The 21,995-nt window shown below is 44.3% G+C and overlaps 1 protein-coding gene across 1 annotated transcript in view; it reads right to left on the bottom strand.

The window, feature by feature from the left end:
* The window catches only part of dip2ba (DIP2 acetate--CoA ligase B (putative)a), an 80,775-nt gene extending 61,601 nt beyond the window's left edge, over window positions 1-19,174 (bottom strand). Inside the window, exon 1 of the mRNA XM_086128133.1 lies at window positions 18,883-19,174. Within this exon, the coding sequence (XP_085984259.1) occupies window positions 18,883-18,967 (85 nt within the window). The 5' untranslated portion in view covers window positions 18,968-19,174. The remainder of the gene's footprint in view (window positions 1-18,882) is intronic.
* Window positions 19,175-21,995: the final 2,821 nt, after the last annotated feature.

A 21,995-nucleotide genomic window follows, 5' to 3' on the forward strand; every position in this document is an offset into this window, starting at 1 on the left:
CACTCGGCTGCGAAACGCTCCAGTGAGAGTTGGAGAGCCCTGTTTGAAGGAGCCAACAGCACCACATCATCTGCAAAAAGCAGGGATGCAATACTGAGGCCCCCAAAACGGACCCCCGCAACGCTTCGGCTGCACCTAGAAATTCTGTCCATAAAGGTTATGAACAGAATCGGCGACAAAGGGCAGCCTTGGCGGAGTCCTACCCCCACTGGAAACGATTCCGACTTACTGCCGGCAATGCGAACCAAACTCCGACATCGGTGGTATAGTGACCGAACAGCCCGTATCAGGGGGTTCGGTACCCCATACCCACGAAGCACCCCCCACAGAACTCCCCGAGGGACACGGTCAAACGCCTTCTCCAAGTCCACAAAACACATGTAGACTGGTTGGGCGAATTCCCACATACCCTCGAGGACCCTGCTAAGGGTGTAGAGCTGGTCCACTGTTCCACGGCCGGGACGAAAACCACACTGCTCCTCCTCAATCTGAGGCTCGACTTCCTGACGGACCCTCCTCTCCAGCACCCCTGAATAGACCTTACCAGGGAGGCTGAGGAGTGTGATCCCTCTGTAGTTGGAACACACCCTCCGGTCCCCCTTTTTAAAAAGAGGGACTACCACCCCGGTCTGCCAATCCAGAGGCACTCTCCCCGTTGACCACGCGATGTTGCAGAGGCGTGTCAACCAGGACAGCCCCACAACATCCAGAGCCTTGAGGAACTCCGGGCGGATCTCATCCACCCCTGGGGCCTTGCCACCGAGGAGCTTTTTAACCACATCGGTGACTTCAACCACAGAGATAGGAGAGCCCACCTCAGAGTCCCCAGGCTCTGCTTCCTCCAAGGAAGGCGTGTTGGTGGAGTTGAGGAGGTCTTCGAAGTACTCTGCCCACCGATTCACAACGTCCCGAGTCGAAGTCAGCAGCGCCCCATCCCCACTGTACACAGTGTTAGTGGTGCACTGCTTCCCCCTCCTGAGACGTCGGATGGTGGACCAGAATTTCCTCGAAGCCGTCCGGAAGTCGGCTTCCATGGCCTCACCGAACTCTTCCCACGCTCGGGTTTTTGCCTCGGCGACCACCGAAGCTGCGTTCCGCTTGGCCAGTCGATACCCGTCAGCTGCCTCTGGGGTCCCACAGGCCATAAAGGCTCGATAGGACTCCTTCTTCAGCTTGACGGCATCCCTTACTGCTGGTGTCCACCAGCGAGTACGGGGGTTGCCGCCACGACAGGCACCAACCACCTTACGGCCACAACTCAGATTGGCCGCCTCAACAATAGAGGCACGGAACATGGTCCACTCGGGCTCAATGTCCCCCGCCTCCCCCGGAACATGGGAAAAGCTCTGTCGGAGGTGGGAGTTGAAACTCCTTCTGACAGGGGATTCCGCCAGACGCTCCCAACAAACCCTCACAATACGTTTGGGTCTGCCAGGACGGACCGGCATCTTCCCCCACCATCGGAGCCTACTCACCACCAGGTGGTGATCAGTTGACAGCTCCGCCCCTCTCTTCACCCGAGTGTCCAGAACATGCGGCCGCAAATCCGATGACACAACTACAAAGTCGATCATCGAACTGCGGCCTAGGGTGTCCTGGTGCCAAGTGCACATATGGACACCCTTATGTTTGAACAAGGTGTTCGTTATGGACAATCCGTGGCGAGCACAGAAGTCCAATAACAAAGCACCACTCGAGTTCTGATCGGGGGGGCCGTTCCTCCCAATCACGCCCCTCCAGGTCTCACTGTCATTGCCCACGTGAGCATTGAAGTCCCCCAGCAGAACGAGGGAGTCCCCAGCAGGAGTACTCTCCAGCACACCCTCCAAGGACTCCAAAAAGGGTGGGTATGCTGAGCTGCTGTTTGGTGCATATGCACAAACAACAGTCAGGACCCGTCCACCCACCCGAAGGCGGAGGGAGGCAACCCTCTCGTCTACCAGTGTGAACCCCAATGTACAGGCACTGAGCCGGGGGGCAATGAGTATGCCCACACCTGCTCTGCGCCTCTCACCTTGAGCAACTCCAGAGTGGAAGAGAGTCCAACCCCTCTCGAGAGAACTGGTACCAGAACCCAGGCTGTGTGTGGAGGCAAGTCCGACTATATCCAGTCGGAAATTCTCTGCCTCACACACCAGCTCGGGCTCCTTCCCTGTCAGAGAGGTGACATTCCATGTCCCAAGAGCTAGCTTCTGCAGCCGAGGATCAGACCGCCAGGGTCCCCGCCTTTGGCTGCCGCCCAGCTCACATTGCACCCGACCCCTTTGGCCCCTCTCATGGGTGGTGAGCCCATGGGAAGGGGGACCCACGTTGCCTCTTCGGGCTGTGCCCGGCCGGGCCCCATGGGTGTAGGCTCGGCCACCAGGCGCTTGCCAACGAGCCCCACCTCCAGGCTCCAGAGGGGGGCCCCGGTGACCCGCGTCCGGGCAAGGGAAACCTTGGTCCATATATTTTTGTCATCATAAGGGGTCTTTGAGCCGTGCTTTGTCTGGCCCCTCACCTAGAACCTGTTTGCCATGGGTGACCCTGCCAGGGGCATAAAGCCCCAGACAACTTAGCTCCTAGGATCATTGGGACACACAAACCCCTCCACCACGGTAAGGTGACGACTCACTTATATGGATCAATATTCTGATTTCTTGGAGGAAGTATTTTAAATTTTCTGTAAAGTGCTTTGTTACAGCTGCAGCGGTTCACCATCACCCCCTCCTTCATACACTCCCTTGTATCACCGTCTTCATTGTTTATGTCTTGTTGCCCTGTTGTAACCGTCATATGCTTGTGCAGGAGTTTTTTGCCTAACTCAAATTACCTTCAAAATGAGGGTAGTTTGAGCGTGGGGGGGGGGGTTCTCCCCCTCTCCCTCCCTTGTGGTTTCTTTCTGACTTCTGGGTTGAGTGAACGCTGGCACGTTTTGGCTGCCGCTGCTCAACCCGTATTGTTTTGTGTTTTTTGTTATTGTAAAGTGTCCTTGGGTGTCTTGAAAGGCGCTTATAAATAAAATGTATTATTATTATTATTGTGAAAACCCTACATAAAGATGTATTGTATTGCATTCCCTCAGGCATATCTCCATCTAGTGGATGCATAATGCAACTGCAGCCACTGTTGTAGCGCCTCTTCTGTGCACCATATAACGTGGTGCACCTTTAAAATGAAAAAAGTTTTAAAACAGGCCATTCGTTTAAGTGCGGAAAATAAGGTAATTAAAACTAAAAGCAAATATGTTTTGTGTAACTGCATAGGGAATGATGTTCTATTAGTCACATGATAGCACAATGCCAATCTTGCAACTCGAGACTCAAGCGCATTCAACTCAGTGAAGACAGTTTATCAAGCAAGACCTTTGTTCCTTCAGTGCTGGCGTCTCACAGCGGCATACGAAGGGAGTTTGGCGGCAAATACACCCAGGTTGGCTTCGCACTAGATAGCTGCTTGACGAGAAGTGAATGAATTTAAAATTGGTCCAAAGGGATAACAGATACAAAAAACAAAAAAAAATAGATAGATGGATGGATAGTTGGAAGAACACCCTGGGTTCTGCCATTTGCTGTGGAATTATGTCTATTTCTTAATCCTTGTGGTATTTTGATGAAAGCATCCAACAGAAATGTTAAGACACAGGGATGATGACTCTGATACACAGAATCATTCAGGGTCAAAAAGGGATTCCGGATAAAATGGGCAGGTATTTGACTGTACATGGAAATCTTTTTAACAAGTCTCTTAATTTATAATGATAATAATAATAATGCATTTTATTTAAGAGCGCCTTTCATGCCACCCAAGGACACTGTACAGACAATAAGAAAATACAATGTAAAAATTGGTAAGCGAGATATATAAAAACAGGACATAAAATCATAAAAACAGGAAATGGAAGAGCTATGTGTTGTAGGCAATCCTGAACAGGTGTGTTTTTAGATGGGACTTGAAAGTGGAGAGAGGTGTGCAGTTTTGGAGGTCCAGTGGTAGATTGTTCCAAAGCTTTGGAGCAGCGCAACTGAAGGCTCTGGCTCCCATGGTGCTCAGGCGGGCAGGGGGCACTGACAGACGGAGGGAGGACGAGGATCTGAGGGAGCGAGTGGGGATATGCACCTGGAGTAGGTCGGACAGGTAAGGAGGGGCCAGGTTGTGGATGGCCATATATGTACAGTATATAGAAGCAGTTTGTAATTGATGCAATGTTGAACAGGGAGCCAGTGGAGCTGTTGGAGAACGGGGGTGATGTGCTGCTGGGAAGATGTTTTTGTGATGATGCAAGCAGAGGCGTTTTGAACCAGCTGGATTTTATGGAGGGACCTTTGAGGTAGGCCGAAGAGGAGAGCGTTGCAGTAATCAAGGCGGGATGTGACAAGACTGTGGACAAGAATAGCAGTGGTGCCGGGGGCTAGGGAAGGGCGAAGTCTGGTAATATTGCGGAGGTGGGAATAAGCAGTGTGGGTGATGGCGTTGATATGTGAGTGGAAGGTGAGCATGCTATCCAGGATTTAGTTTATATTTATGCCCCAAACAGAGATAACCCAAACATTTTTTCATAATCTATTTTTGAATTTATCGTCACAAGTATTACACATTATTTCAGGTGATTACAATTGTGCGATGGAAAGAAAATACCGTTCTACGCATGTGGAACGATCTCTATAAGCGGAGTAGAGAAATGATCAAGTACTTTATTTGGGTGAACCTGAGAGGGAATGACACACGCTTTGTGCTGACATTTTCGACTGTAGCGCGGACCTTGAATAGATGTGCACGAGCCCTTGTACGACATGATTTTAAAGTTAACTAGGTCTTCATTCATTATGATGATTTCATTTTCTTTTCTCTTTATAGTTTTGTTCATAGTATTGTCATTTTTACAACTTAGAAAAATCAATAAATAAATTGTGGGGGGAAAAATTTTTACTGGATGAAATCCTAAACTGAATTGGAAATCAAAGTGAATCATGAATTGAATCAAACTGGCCCCTTGTGAATGGAATCAAATTGATTTTGGAAATCTGAATCGAGACCCAGCCCGAATGGCTTCTAGTCAAGTGGCATTTACACTCACCTGATACAATGGTGGCTCCACACGCCATCACCATTAAAACACGATTAACTGTACAGTGTGTGTGTGTGTTGGGGAGTGGGGAGGGACATGGAGGAGGGGGGGGGGCGTACAAATTGGAAGGCACCAGCATGTTGGTAACATCAATAATTCTTCTGTTCCTTGTAGTACAATAGGTGGAATTGTATAAGTCCAGAAAGCCGATTAGAAATGTGAGCCACACCCAACATGTGCGAGGTGAGTCACGATCTTTGATTTAGCACTTTCCCGGGCCAGTTGAATTTAAGGGGTCCAGGAATGTGAGCCAAGATTTGACACAATGCATTGCAATGGGCCAAGAAAGGAGATACACATCAGCTTGTTGAGGGGCTTTCCTGAGGACATTCACTGAGTGGGAATTTCTGACATCCCGTTGGCACAATTCCACCAAGCAGATTTAGAAAGACGACTATTCAAAAGTCAGCCACAAATCTGCAAAGGGAGGAGGAAAAAAATAAACTCTAGTGGCTTGGCCTCTTGGAAACAGTCCTTGCACTTAATACGTAAAGAGAAAACTAATGTACGAAATCAATGCCGCCTTTACAAAGAAAAGAGTAGACCTTCAACACGGCCAAAGAATTACTCAAATGCCCGTCTGATTTGTTTGTTGGAAACGTCATGATGCATCCGTCAATGCCGACTCACAGTGATCCTGTGGGTGGCTATAATGAAGGCAATCCACATCTAAACAGAGGCTTCGGGAAATTAGACCCGATATCCAGTAAATACAGTATAATTAAGAAGAGAGCTGCAAAAACATAAAAGCTCAAGACTTGCAAAGCTGCTCTCAAATCAGAGGTCCTGTGTTCAAAAGTCACTTGAGATGTTTTTGATTGAAATAGCTTTTGATTTTAGCAAATATGGTGCAAATTCAACAAATGACTGCAGCTCGACTTACATTTTGGCTTAAACATCGTCGTGCTTCCCTGTAGTCGCACTGCGGCTGTTCCTTAAAAAAACGCTATGAGAGAGGTAAAATGCTAATATTATGCGATTTTACCTGCAAAATTACAAACAACACATTTTCAGAAATAGTGAGCAAACCAAATGTTGATTGTTTAAATTTACACTTCATGAAGGGCCAGCCACTTCAAACGGCTGGACTTGGTTCATAATCCTGCGAACCAAGTCCTTAACTACATAATCGTTGGAGGGATGTAACAAAGGAGGTGTGTACCAAATCACAGTAGGAGGCTTTAGCCAGGACTCAAGTCAAAAGTTGAGCTTTGTATGGGCCTCAAAAAATGTAGCGATCCAACCATACAAACGCACATTTACCGTTTGACTGATTACTTGTCAATTAAAAACCAATTCTAAAAGACAGCCACAGACTGATACATTCATGGGATCTTCGGTGTGCTTCAAGAGGGCTTGTCTCCAGAATCTGAACCCCTGGCATTTAATCCATGCTCTCCTTTTGTCTTCCTGAAACACAGGCTTGTTCTTTCCCAAAAAGAACAAAAGTGGATGCGAGGAAACTACGAGTCATTCTCCACACCATTTTCAAAGTCTCAGACGATCAGCTGTGTTGATATGCGCACACAGATAGATAGATAAGAAAACCTTTATTAGTCTCGCAATGGAGAAATTCCCAATTCACAGCAGCAAAGTGGGTGGGTGGGTGGGTGGATGGATAGAAGTATATACAGTATTCACACCTACGGACTTCTTTCAAATGGAAACTCCCTCACCCGGAATAAAAACCTATGCATTAAAACTTCACCTATGATATTACATTAACAATCGATTCATAATAAGGGAAGTTCCAGTACCCGGAAGCTCGCAGTGGCGCAAACACAAGCAAGTCTCGCTCAATACTACGGAATAACTGTCTGCACCGCTTTTTACTCTCATTGGATCCAAAACGGCAACACGTAAGTGACTCCATTAGCATGAGTTTTACTGGAATAGTGAATGATTTTTTAATTTACGCCCTGTAGATCGTGACATCCAAACGAAGATGAATGGTAATGACCGTGGAAGAGAGTGGAATCTGATTAGCTGCTCAGAGTGAATTGCTTATGGCTCGACGGACATGCAAATAAACGAACGTTTCCCTGGAATGCTTTACCTGTTATCATGCTAAAAACCTTCCGCTAACTGGACCACTAATTAGAGAGAAAGCGAGTTCCATCGCACAAACAATGGGCATTGAGGACTTCGAAGCGTTTCGTGTCTGGCTTCAACATTTGCACGACATCAGCTGAGCAACGCTGTCTTGGGTGGTGATCGAGGGGAGGTCAAGTTCGAGACAGTGAGTGAGTGGAAAGAAAAGCCACCAGGTCTATTACTAGTCTCATTTTGTAGCAAATAGTCCTACGTTTTTTATATTTTGTATTTTTGTATATACCCCTACTGTATGCTGCAGTATTTGTGTTATAGTTTTTGGAGCATATATTTTTGAATTGTATTGCTTGTGTTGTTACATACGTATTTCGTTCACATACTTGCATGTTCATAAAGGACATGGACCATAGTCGTATTCCACATAAGGAAATTCTGTTATAAGGAAAGATTGGACAATGCAAATATGATTCCTTACTAGAGAATACTTTCTGTACACACACACACACACACACACACACAACACACACACACAAACAATGTTCCCTCACTTATCGCGGTTAATGAAGACCAGGACCCGGCCGTAATAAGTGAAAACCCGTGAAGGAGATCCCGAGATAAAAGTCTAACTCCGCCACCTAAACAATGAATGACCTTACAGCAGCTGTGAAATGGAACCTTTTTAAATAAACATACAGCAATTACGTTAAAGGCGTGTCAAAATATTTCTGAAACTGTGACATGTGAGCACGCAAAGCACTTGGCACATTCTTAACAGGTCAGTCAGCGTGCCGTGTTCGAGGAGGGCAGTTTCCAAAAGGATGTGATATTTCACACACAAGTCACTGGCATGACACTGACCCAAATGTGCTTCTGTATCATACCCAGGAACATTCCTACACAACTACATGCACACGATGAGCACTGACTCCGTAGAATATTAGGAGGGTTGCCGCCGCCACAGTAATGGCAGCACTTTTTGGTCAAAGAAAGTGTTTTCTCCAGCCGTGACAGCCGATTTGCCTGGCCCGGATGAGTCTATTTATATTCCTCAGCATTACAATACTTGCATACTTGATAGTGTCACACCACAGTAAAGACAAGCGACCAAGAGGGTGTAAAATCCAAAGGAAAGTTGTGCAAAGAAGTAATATTGTGTGCGTCATTGTCTGGCTCCCTGAGTAAAATGTCTGCCGGCCGCTGAAGAGCTGAGTTAGGAGGTTGTGTAATTAAACGTCAGCCGGATGCTTGACTTCAGCATCGAGATATGTGAGAATATGTGTCAAGTGGTGAATCACCACATGGGTGTAGGAATGACCTTCTGTTCTCAAATCTTCCAGTCATTATTCTCTGGTGTTAACTCATGTCTTGCATCATCGTCACCATCACACCTGTCACCTTGACGAACAGCCAAGTGAGAGAGGTGCACAAAACAAGTTATTTCGCTGCATGGATTGGCAGGAGTGGAAGTCACACCTAACAGCAGTGACTCGACAACGCCATTTGAAGAGCCTGTAAATGCAGCGGCATAAGCATATCTGCCTCACAGTCAAGAGGTGCTGTGTTCAAATCACAGCCGTGCTTGCATGGCTTTTTGCCCAGGTACCTCCGCTTCCTCACACATTCAACAGCCCGCATGTTATGTACAAATAATTCATTACACTTGAATGAACCTCGGTGCGAATAGAAGAAATCAAAATTGACAGGTAACTTTGTCACCCCAAAAAAAAACTTTTCCTGGGGAAGGTATTCCTCAAAGTCAGGTGTCAAGAGGATATCCTTTGAAGGTCCAGGTCCTGGAGCCCGGGACTAAAAGTAGAAATATTAATCAGTTGAATCTTGTAAGTTAAAAAAAAAAGTGTTCCAAGATAAGCAATAAGATAAGAAAAGATAAGAAAACCTTTATTAGTCTCGCAATGGAGAAATTCCCAATTCACAGCAGCAAAGTTATGAAAGGAAGAAGTAGAACAACAAAATATAGGAGCTGCTGGAAAGGCAGCCACTCACGCGGCGCCATTTTGAAGTCAAAATAACAAAAATAACACAACACAACACATAGGACACAGACAGTCGTGCAATCTTCACCAATTTTCTGCATACACTTTGTTGTCTGAAGCAGTTATAGATGAAAGAGGAGAGGATCAAAGTGTCCTTTCACCAGTGGATCAGAGACGTCGTGCTGAAAATGTGCACACGTCTGCTACAAGCTAAGTTTTGAAAGCAAACACGAAGCTGTAGCGTCCATTGACGAAATAGAGATTGGCTCACATCTCCTGTCCCATGTAAATCCACTTCAATTCCAAGCCGCGACTCCCAGTTCCACATCCGCATCGGCGCTCCGCGCTTACGCTCCTTTCTTCTCATCGTCGGCTCCTCAAGCCTTACATCCATCCAGCCGCAGACCGTTCAACAGCACCGATCTCTCTGCTGAACAAAGCGGGGCTGTGAAAAATGCTGCCCATTACAGGCGCAAGACACAAGCGCCCCGGACAGTCCAGCAACGACAGTCAAATGGCGCCGACATTCCTCCCAGGCAAAAACAGTGCTGGTATACCCATGCTGCCGAGAAGGCGCAACCACCAGGCACAGAGTCTCCTCCTTGATGAATGTCGTTGCCAGAAAATGCTGAAAAAAGTCCACATCAGGTCCACACGACGTAACAACAAACACAAAGTGACAAAACAAACACAAAAACAACAAAAAAAGCAAGGCTCATGAGAGCACTTGCCGACGGCTGCCTACTCGGGCGCCATCTTGACTTCAAACTTCAATATACTTGGATAATAAAATAACTCTGCTGTTGTTAATAGGGGTGATGATGATGATGATATTTATCAGACCGATAATTATTGAGGCCGGTATTTAGGGCGAAATTGAAAGCACCATTAAAATACACTCATGTAGAACCAGCCGAAGTCTACTCAAGTCTAAAAACAATATGTATGATATACAGTATATTGAAACTTGAGATAAGCATTTTGATAAGCGCTCTGTCCCAATCACTTGAATGAGAGCCGCAGCCGTGGCTTCCTTTGGCGTAACCTCGGGTGACGGCTCCGCCTCCGGGGCAGCCTGCTGTAAGTGGCCGTCCGAGAGTGATGACGTCCGAGCTGTGCCTTTTCCTTTTTAACTGTACTTTTGGCTTCGTTGCTGGATACTGTAACTGTGCGGACTGTGGGTTGAATTCCTCTTGATAAGTATTAAACCTGGATGTACTGTGTACTAATTTATCGCTAGCTAGCGATAAATCATCAGGTAGCTAGGTAGCTAACTAGCTAGCTAGATAGATATATAGATGGATAGATAGTGTTTTTTTCCATGTATTACCCCAAAAAGCAAAGCACTTTGTAGGTAGTGTGTATAAAAGGTCGGGAGCCATTCGAGCCAAAACCACATGCAAATTCGTCTTCTTGTAGCGATGTCATCTGGTGGCTCTTTTTAATTGGCTGCTGCTTGAGAAAGTCCCTTCTGGGCAACACGCGAGAAGAGGACTACAACTCTCAGATGACTGTTCGACCTTCTCTTCTTTCGGCTCATGGCTCAGGGATGGCAATGGCTAGTGATGAAAAAAGCGGCAAGGGGCGTGGCGACCAATCACAACAAGTAAGACATCATACACGTCCAATCACAGGGTTGTTTACAATCGGAAGATGGAAAGACTGATCGGGAGAGCTCGTGAAAACTTGACGATAAGGTACCTGACCCTCCCTAAAATTTTCTCAACGGATTTAGACGATTCACAAAAATGATCAATTTAAGAAATAAAACGGCGGATCCCTGATGGCGGATCCCTGATGGCTAAGAAGTAATAACAAAATCAATACATTTAAAATCAACCACAAAGACTCATGTATGAAATGAATTGCCATAGGGATAAAAGGACATTTTGACTACAATCATAGTTAGTTACTTTTACATTGTTGACGAAAATGTTTTTTCAAATTTTGTTTGAGTTATTTCATTAGCTTTCGCTCACTAAAATAAGCTCGTTACTAATCTCAAAACGTGTCTTTGCCTGGACTGCAGCACACGTGTTGAATTAGGGCATATGAATTCTTGTGCCTCCAGCATATCTGGAGCATTGTGAGGGGGTATCAGCATTATTAACTATTCACCACAACAACATGCATATGTTGTCATACTGTATATGCACATAAGAGACCAAAGTGTCCAACCATCTGCCTTCTCCTCAGGCCTGAGCCCACAGATAACACAAGAAGGAAGACGGCAGTTCTTTGGATTGATTGTGCCCCAGAAGAACCAATGCCCGAGAAATATTGAAACAAAACATTTTGTTCTTTGATGGAAAATCATTTAGATGTGGTGGTAGACAAATAAGGAAAGACCCCAGCAGTGACAAAGAAATAGTGTTGCCCGGACCAGACAATCATAGAGGTCCCGAGAACTAAGCGGAGGCTCAGAGGGGAAATGGAGCCTTTTCCGTTGCTGGTCCCTTTCTTTGGAATGACCTCCCACTAAACATTCGGCAAGCCCCCCTGCTGCCTATCTTTAAAACTCGTCTCAAAAGTCATTTTTATTCTTTGGCTTTTAACTCAACATGAGACTTGATTTTTAGTTGTACTGTCTTTGTGCTTTCTACAATCTTTGTTATTCATTTATTGTTTGGTGTATGAATTATTTTTGCACCATGTATAGCACTTTGTACACAGCACTGGTTGTCTTAAAGTGATCTATAAATACAGTTAAATTTAGTTATTTTATTGCCAAGTGATCCGATTGGCTCAGTATCATGGTCTATGTAGTTCACAATGCTGTGTTCAACTGAGGAGGGCGAAAATTAATGTTTTTTTTGACGGAGACATCAAAAAAATATTTGCTGCTCTGTTTTATGGGCGAGATAACTGATTCACTATTTCTGGTTACAGCATGGTCCATGTGAGCAATAAGCAGGACGTTTTTAATTTGCTTGTGTGTGTGCATGCATGGCAAAACTTCTTGGTCACGCCTTGTGTCTCATCTCTGAGATGCTATTCTTGTCGCAGAGGGCCAAGATTTAAAATAATAATTACATTGAAATTACAAGCATAGGATGAGGAAAGAGGAGAGGGGTTTTTTTGTGTCAAGATCATTGAAATAGTGACAAAACGTTTTCTATATGAAGCCACTTTAGAAAAATAAAAGCACTCCAAATTAGAACAGTTTTAGTTTCGCCTGGTTGACTGGTTAGCACATGTGTCAAAATGCAGAAGTGCAGAGTCCAATTCGATTCTCGTTTTCCTGTGCAGAGTTTGCATGTTCTCCCCTTGCTTGCGCGGGTTTTCTCTGGGGTTCCTCACACATTTCAGAAAACTATCCATAGCAGGTTGATGAAACGGTCTAAATTCTCCTTAGGTTTGACTGTACGCAAATGGTTGTTTGTCTATGTGTGCCGTGCGATTAGCTTCTAGCAGGTGTACCTCGCCTGCTGCCTGAAGAGGGCTGGATAGGCTCCAGCATGCCTGCGACCCTTGTGAGGATCCGCAAATCAGATCATGGATGGATGGATAGTTTTAGTTAAAGCAGCACAGGAAACACAAATACATGAATACAATGCTAACAATCTTGCTTCTGCCATAACAGATGGAGAAGATGTTGACTGAAGAGTGAAGCTGTGAAATACTTTCAGTTTGTGCAATAAGCGTGTCATCCTGCCAAGATCTGAGCATCACCTTCCTCTTTTGTTCCCGTAAAACCATAGCCATGCAACACATACACACACCGCAACAGGAAACAGAAAACTAAACTGAAGGTGAACCACCTTCCTCAGTACAGTATCCATCAGACAACATCACTATCAAATATGCACACACACATACATACATAAAGGTGTGTGTTTTTATACAGAAAACCAAAAAAAAAAATATCAATTGAGGTCATCAACTTTTAATATGTAAATTTAATCTGTGCATAGCAGCACACTGTTTACCTCTCTTGAAACATGAGATTTTATAAAAAATCTCCCCCATATTTTTGACTATGAGAGGAAGTGACATCACAAATCCAGTTGCCATTTTGCCTGTCAACACACTTGTGTAAACCTGGGTGGTTTCAAAGCGATCAGCAGGAACGTCGACTGTGTCAGGCTGTCAGCAACAAAGGGTGCAGAGTCATTTACGTCTATTAAACTGACTTTAACTTCAATCCGACGGCTCTCGCCATCTTGCTGCGGGTCTGCGGCAAGCAGCTAGCGCTGTGCTAAACGCTGGCAACGGGCGCTGAACAAAACGCGTCTGCGATTCATCATTATTTCAGGAGAGCGTTGTGTTGTTGACGTCAGTAGGAAATAAGTCAAGTCTGCTGTTCTACGCAACACACTGCCGAGAACAACTTCAAAATAAAAGGAATTTATGTCTGTATACTGTATTATTTATTTCGCGGTGCTTAGTCCATTTTTTTTTTAGTTTCTTATCATTCGTCAGCATAAGAGGAGTCGGTCAGTGAGGGACCTTCCATCAGTACTGAAGCAATGCTCTCCTCTGATTATAATCATTCACTTTAGATGAATACACACACAATATGGCCCAAGCTTGTGTCCTTGGAACCAAGTCAAATGTTTGGGGCTGGGGTGGCTTAATCTTATTCATTATTCCTCCATGAGAACAGGATTAATCCGAAAACCATATTTAGACGATCAGGGCACATAGAATGTATTGAAAATAATATATTTGACTTGACCTCCACTTCAATGCATTTCCCCCCCCTACATTACTTTGATTTGTTAAATACTTTTTAAACCATTACTTTTATACTTTTACGAAAGTAAAAAAACTTGAGTTGACACTTTAAGATCTTTGAAAGTCTTTTCAAATCCCAATACCTACAGTTCTACTTAAATAATGAATGTGAATGAATACTTTTGACAACTCTGTCTAGTAGTACCGTATTTTCTGGACTAGAAGTCGCTTCTGAGTATAAATCGCACCAGCCATAAAATGCATAATAAAGAACAAAAAAAACATACATAAGTCGCACTGGAGTATAAGTCGCATTTTGGGGGGAAATTTATTTGATAAAACCCAACACCAAGAACATACATGCCATCTTGAAAGGCAATTTAAAATTAAAATTAAATAGAAAACAACACGCTGAATAAGTGAACGACATGCTAACCTTACATGACGCAAAAACAACGAACTGAGAATGTGCTTGGTATGTTCAAGTAACATATTAAGAGTTATTCAGATAACTATAGCATAAAGAACATGCGAACAAGTTCACCAAACCATCAATGTCGCTCCAAATCACTAAATCCAATGGAATCTTCATCCTCTGTGTCACTTTAAAACAACTCCACCAACTCCGGAAGTAGAAGATGCAGTGCTTCTTCTTCTACGTCGCTTATGTCAGACTCATCGTGGTTTTATCAACACAGGTCTAGAACTGCCTCTTGTGGTTAAATGTGAAAATAACATAATATGGTCTTAATAATTTCACCCATTAATTGCTCCAGACTATACGTCGCACCCCCAGCCAAACTATGAAAAAAACTGTGACTTATAGTCCGGAAAATATGGTAATGATAATTGTGATTTAAACCGGTATCCGAACTTCCCACTTTTATTGCTGTGTCATGATATCATGGCAAAATATTACAAGCTACTCTTCGGGTACATGAGGTGGAGCAGCGCGTGAAATTTCAACCCTGTGCCGGCCACGAGAGGCCAGCAAAAGTCATCTTCTTCACCTATGGCCCTCCTTCCTCCTCCAATGGAAACAAGTCAGAGAGAGTTGCACAAAGGCCGAGTTGAGCTGAATGGTTTCAACGCCAGAGCTCCTGACCGCGCCGACTCAAAGCGGCTGAATGGTGGTCATTGTGTTGCCATGGTCACAGGGGTGCTCACGACAGCAGTAGCTTGCTTCCAAGAGGCCGCTTGGCAGGCCGGTGCTCTTATCCAAGCAACATGGGAACAAGCGTAACCCCTCCTGTTGTACCTGGTCTTGTTATGAACTTATCCTCCTGTGATGAGCTGGGTCAAAACGGACCCATTTAAACATTAAAAAGTAAATGAGAAACACAGTTTTATGTACAAGCCCAATTTTACTGATGATAATTATTGCAAAGAGCTACCAGTTTTTATATATGTGTGTGTGTATATATATATATATATATATATATATATATATATATATATTAGAGCTGTCAGTTTAGCGCGTTTTTAACAACAAGCGCACTGCACAGGTCCATGCACGTTTGTTTTGCCAGCCATGGCAGCGCGAGACACCGGAAACGGCTACTTAAAGAGTTTATGAATGGAAAGTTTACTTTTAAAAAGTTGCCAGATGGTTCCACTGACAAGACCAAAGTTACCTGGATGTTTTGCAGTCGTAAACTGAGCTATCGTCATAGCACGTCGAGTCTGAAATACTCCACTATGTACTCCGCCCCCTCGTCTCAGACAGACAGCTATGGATCATTTCAAAGTGAAGAAAATGGATGACACGACGAAGAACAAATTTGCTGAAGCCAGAGTTAAATGTATGGCTACTGCATGCAAGCCTGTCAACATTGTCCACACACGCGATTGTTACCTCTTTGGAACTATTTTGTGTGGAAGGTTACAGTGTTCCGTGTCCATATAAATAAAGCGGATGGAGCTTCTCTGTGTTCGTCTGGCAGTGACGGTGCACTGAGGCACGTCGAGAGTTCAGCGGTGCAGTGGTAGTGACCGAGCAAACACTGAAAATAAGACGTCTCCAGTGTTGTCATCGAATCAAGTGTAGTCCTCCGAAACAATGTCTACACAAAGCCGTAGAGAGACTTCCGCGCAAGAAGGACCAACACAATCAACATAGCCTGACTGCTGTGTTCAAAGCAAACTTGAGAAAAACGAAGTATGCAACCATGGCTTAAATCCACTATAGGCTGAGTCCTAGTTTACCTTAGATGTGCACTTTATAATGTTATATTGCTCTGTTTTGATTCCCTAAAAAGAGCTGTTAAAGCAGCTGTTGTGTGACAAAATATTTTTTTCGCTGTTGTTGATGGACAGTAATATTGTGTGAGAGATTATGTGTGAATAACTGCTCCAAATGAAAAATGTTCATGTAAAATTGAAAATCGAAATTATTAAAATTATTTCAGTAAATATTTCCATTTTGCACAAAGAAAGCTGATTCATGATTCCATGTTGATGAGAGCATTAAAATGGGGGAAAAAATAGGACAAAAATATATAAAAGGAAATTCAGAAACGATAAAAAATGCGTGAGTAATCACGATTAATTTTTTGTGAATTTGAGTTAATTATGACGGTTGCATTTTTAATTATATTAAATATTTTAATCATTTGACAGCTCTAATATATCTATCTATCTATCTATATATATATATATATAGATAGATAGATAGATAGATAGATAGATATATCTGCGGGTGTTTACATTTTCAAATTATTACTTCTACAACATTCCGAGGAAATCCTAATTGGCAAGTGTAATTCAGTGGCTTGGTGATGAAGGGGTGCCTTCACGACTCAAAATACAATTGAATCGTTATGCTACAGTCAGACCGAATATGTGCTGAGCATTTCTGGCGCTGTTTCCATAGAAAGTGAATGCAGTTCATGTGATCCAGCGCTGTTGTTTGCAAGGTGGCAAATTTGAAGCATTTGAAGCAAGAATTGTGCTTATTTGCCCATTGCGCCATCATAGGCTGAAGTGAACTTGTGGTGGCGTCAAGTCTGCAACAGAAGTTACCTACTAAGTCACACACATGTGCATAACTGGCAGGCGCACAGCCAAATAAAGTTTAACCACCCCCCCCCCCCAAAAAAAAAACACACCCACACTCGGTGTGGTGGGAAAAAAAACTATGTGGTACAATATCATTGCAGGTTGTGGGACCAAGAGGTATACAAACACAGCCAGCTTCCACGAACCAGCTTCTCCAGTTGCAATTCGATCCTCTTCACTTTACTTTTCAAATGCCGACCACTTATCCTCAGCACCTCCATCCATCAATCTGTACCATCACAGACAGTCCAAAAGCAACGACATTTCCGATGATCAAGGGGGTGCTGCAAAAATGCTCTCCATTTTGATGCAAAAAGCAAGTGCTTTATGGCCATAAAGTGGCAACGGTCAAATAGCACCAACATTGTCCTTAATAGAAACCAGAGAAGTCCAGAGCACATTTTTTTCCAAGTCATTTGTTTTTTTTAATTAAGTATGTGCCAAGAACAAATCTCGATCAGATACCTCCCCAATGCATTAAGGGGAACACCACTGGATCCAAATCTTAATTTTAACATACTAACTTTTTATATGGCTGTAAATCAGCAGTGGTTCAAAAAAATTAAATGAAATATTTTAATTCTTGACTTTAGAAGATAAGGAACTTAAAATTTTTCGATTTTTTTTCCAGCCAATACGATCAGTTGAAAATCATGTGATAGGCCCCAATTTCTGAGCACATGATCAATCGGACAACTCTAACAGAGACAGAGATAATGCAAACGCACTGCCGAAATGGCGCAACCATTAAGCACCAATATTCTCCTTCAATAAATGTCATGGCCAAAAAGTATGAAAACAGCCAACAACAGGCCCACACAACATAGAACAAACATTAAATGACAAAAACAAAAAGAGTTACCATATACTCATTAAAGTACAATAAAGAGTGTAGCTTCTTTAGCAGACTGCCAACACAAATGTGCCATCTTTGAACACGAAGAAATTGCACAAAGTATCCTCTTTAGGCGTTTTTTATCACCGATACTGCGGCTCTCTTCCAAATTCCAAAAATATGTTTCTTGCTTCATCTGAGGATTCTGAATTGTCCGAAGGTGTCAATGTGACATGTATTTGTGCCTTGCGAAGGGCAGGCAACCAGTTCAGGGTGCATTCTGCCTCCTGCCTCAAGTCAGCTGGGATAGGCTTCATCCACCACCCTATTGAGGAGAAGCAGTGCAGAAAATGGATGAATGGATGCACATCTGCTTCAATAAATGGAACGAATAAAACTCTCACGTGAACATTTATGACATGACATTCCGATAACGGAAGTAAAAACACACTTTAAGTGGGGTGGGAAAACAGGGTCTGATTGGATTGGAGAAATGCGTCCCATGTGCCTGACACAGTGGAAGGCCGGTGGTGCTGGGGCGCACATTCTAAGTGTGGGATGCATGAGGGGGGCTAACAGCTGCTTGGGGGAGGGTACTATGTACTATGTTTTGGATTCATTGTACAGCCGCTCATCACAGTCAAAGCAAGTTAACTGGTAGGCATTGGATACAGTAGAGTCGATGAGGCTGGTGGTGATGCGCCATTCACAAACACCGTGACTCATAGTACCAATGAACACGTCGCATAAGGCATCATCTTAGATTTCTTCCAGGAAGCCTACGAGCGTGTTACTAGCAGTAATCGAACAAGGAGAAATGACAGCACAGTCAAGCCCTGACAAGTCCGGCCTTCTTGCCTCTGGCCATGGCCGTCACACACATACATAGAGTGAACCGATATACTGTATAGCCAAGGCACGCGATGTCTAAACGAATTCACGTGTTTAAAATAAGGGTTTGTTTAAAACGACAAGGTGTCGTATCTGTAACCAGCTTGCGCGTCTTCAGGAGCGACTAGCAACATCCAGTTTCAGCTGACAATAAGCTAGGTGATGCCGCGTGCGCCCGTTGCCCACAACAAAACACATTGCCCGGCTACAGTCGAGACATGTTCCGACGTGGATACGACTGATCTCTTCCATTCGTGGCGTCTATTTACCTTCAGACAGCTCCAGGTCCAACTCCGCCAGTTGGTCTCGAACCTCCTTTGGCAGGGCGGATAAATCTACGCCGCGGTCTGCCATGACTTCGGCGAAAAACACGCACGCGGAGTGGACGCACGGTCGATGCGGCAAACGCCACTAGAAGGGGAATAAAAGGACCTCCCTCATTACACAAAACAAGCATCCGAATGAGAGAGACCATACATCCGTGCGGGTGGCCACTCCGCCATAATGAGAGAAACTCAGGAACAGCGGCAACGGGCTTCGTGGTCACGTGATTGGACAGGCCTCGCCTCGACACCGTCCCCTTCTTGGCTTAGTCTCAATGCTCTTACTTGTACCCTTCTGAGCCTCAGCTGTGCGTACTAGTCAAGGTGCTCTTTCACCGCGCCCCTTTTGCGCCCTTGTTCCACATTTTGGCGGAGTCCGCATTCATGGTCTTTGGTTGAAGCATATAATACACAACTCATTGCGGAGATGACCAAAAAGGTGGGAAAATTGTCTGTATTCCTGTCGCGAAAATGAGTACCTTCACTTTAAATTAAGTCATACGTTTAAATACTCTTTATTTTTAAATCGATGATCGTCAACTATGTATATTGTCTGAGTGCTTTTGCCGTACTAAGCGACTTGCTGCGCATGCGCTTCAGATCTTGCAGAAACCGTGAATAGTAAAGCCCGAGCTGCCACCGACTGGAATCCCGAGCTCGATTTTTTTTTTACTTTAATACTACTATACGGCAGTTTCAATCATATTAACTAGCAAAATTGCTAAATAACAATCAGTCCCGCAATGTTTGATGACGTACTTTCAACACAGTGGCGCGAGTCGATGACGTAGACACGGCCCCAAATCAGCAGTTTTCGTATGCTGTCTCTCGAATACTAGGTACGTACACTTCTACGATGTGTACACTTCGACGAGGACCGTAGGATCGACTGTGGGTTGTGGGTCGTCCTCCTAGTGATGGCAAAATGAAGTCCCATAAAGCAGTCAAACCCTGCAGGGAAATACATACACACGTAGGGGCTTCAAGATGATTCATTTCCACTACGCCATCATGTGGACAGAAAAATGTATAACATGCCTGGTGCATGCAATAAAATGGTGGGGTGTAAATCATTCTCTGAATACAAAAAATATATATATTTGAAGAGTGTTTTAACATGAATTGTTCTGTGTTACTTTGTCTATGTTTGTGCTTATGCAACAAGTGAAAATGTAAAATAAGGTAAAATAAAGTGCTTATTCATTTTTATTTAAAAACAATATTTTTTTCCAAAGTTTTTGGACTCAGGCGGTTTCTTTCTTTGCAGAGAATGTCACCTACTTTTGAAAAAACTCTTTCACATGGTACTGATGAAGCAGGGGTGCATAGATATGAGACAGCAAGTTGGTACAGAATAGGAAGCGTAAATTTCTGTGATTCCCAGTACTGAAAGGGACTTTCAACTCTGGGGATGTTTGATGCTCCAAGAAACTTTTGCACCTCAACTGTTGCATTTGCCGTGACATTTGTGGTTCTTGCTCGATGGATTGAGGTATCAAAATTATGTCACAGTTTGCTTCCTTGAAAAGATAAACAAGATATTAGTATGAATCTGTTAAATAGTACTTGCAGTGCATTACCTTCTGAGGTGAGATCTGCTCAAAGTGCTCCCAAACAGGGGAAAATCTCCTCTTTCTTGCTGGTTGCATCGCAAAAAAGAAGCTCGTCGAATCGAATGCCAAAAAGTAGCGCAATGAGTGACCCGAAAACACAAAAAGTAGCGCTGTCAAATGATTAAAATATTTTATCTAATTAAAAACGCAACTGTCATAATTAACTCAAATTAGCTGAAAATTAATCGTGATTACTCACGCATTTTTTATCTTTTATGAATTTCCTTTTATATTTTTTTGTCCTATTTTTCCCCATTTTAATGCTCTCATCAACATTAAGATATCCTTTATTTGTCCTGCAATGGGGAAATTTACAGTCAGAGTTCAGAAAGGAAAACACTGGGTAGGGAGAGGGGAAAAAAACACGCTCGAACTATCCTCTTCTGAGGATAATTTAAGTCCAGGATAAAAAAAGACCCTAGCACATAAATAAGCATATGACAGTTACAACAAGTCACAAGACATAACATGTAATGAGGGGGCGGATGAATGGGAGGGGGGAGGGGCGACCGTGACGCGGCCCGTCCGACCAGCTGCACGGTCCACCGAGCGCTCTGCAGATCATTCCACGTCGCGGGGGAAACGAATAGGAACGATGAAGACGGTGAGGATAAGGATGTGTATGCGCGTGTGATTGTCTGGTTGTGTATGCGTGAACAGGCCGCAGCTGCTTCGTCAAGGTCTGCTCATGAAGACAGTCCTGGCTTATCAGTCCATGGCCGAGAAGGAGGGGGTGATGGTGGGGGCACTAGCTTCCGTGCATACCTTCCATCCAGGGGAAAGGGGTCCAAATAGCGTTGTTTGTTTTGGAGGGATGGCCGCCAACAATTTCAGGTGGCCTTGAGTCCGTGGCTGTATCCCTTCACTGGCGCCGATGAGCCAAATCCTCAATTCCTTTTCGAAGCGAAAATTACAACTTCTCCCTGTTGTTGTCGATCGTACGGAGACGCTCCAGAACCGCAATTGCGGTTGAGCTCAGTCAGCGCTTGAGTCTGAGTGTTGGACATTCGCGCTAGACCATCGAGAATGACCGGCAGCTTCTTCACTTCCAATAAAGCCGCTCCCGTCGGTTGGATTTTGCGATAGAACAGGAAACTGCGAACACCAAACTGCAGCATACCTGCTATCAGAAGGCCGATAATGTAGATGTCTTCCTCCTCCTCAACGGACAGTATTGACAGGCCCACCATTCTCCGCTTCCTCCATGGATCTAGGGTGTACCTGGCAGCAAATGTCCCGAGGGGCAAGCAGGCTCCCCACTGCCTGCTCTTCTTGTCGAGAAAATCTTGTCGATTGCATCAAGAGACCAGCCAACCAATTCCATGGTTTGTTTTTTAGGATGAAAAATACGACGGAGGCTAGGAAAAGACAGCACAAGGACAGCACATAGACTGAGTGGCGAGCAGGGGGGAGGGGGGACAGGAGCAGAGCAAAAAAGCGTCCGCC

Source organism: Hippocampus guttulatus, chromosome 1 (assembly GCF_054856545.1).
Source record: "Hippocampus guttulatus isolate MCC_2025c chromosome 1, RoL_Hgut_1.0, whole genome shotgun sequence".
In the NCBI taxonomy this organism is placed as follows: domain Eukaryota; kingdom Metazoa; phylum Chordata; class Actinopteri; order Syngnathiformes; family Syngnathidae; genus Hippocampus; species Hippocampus guttulatus.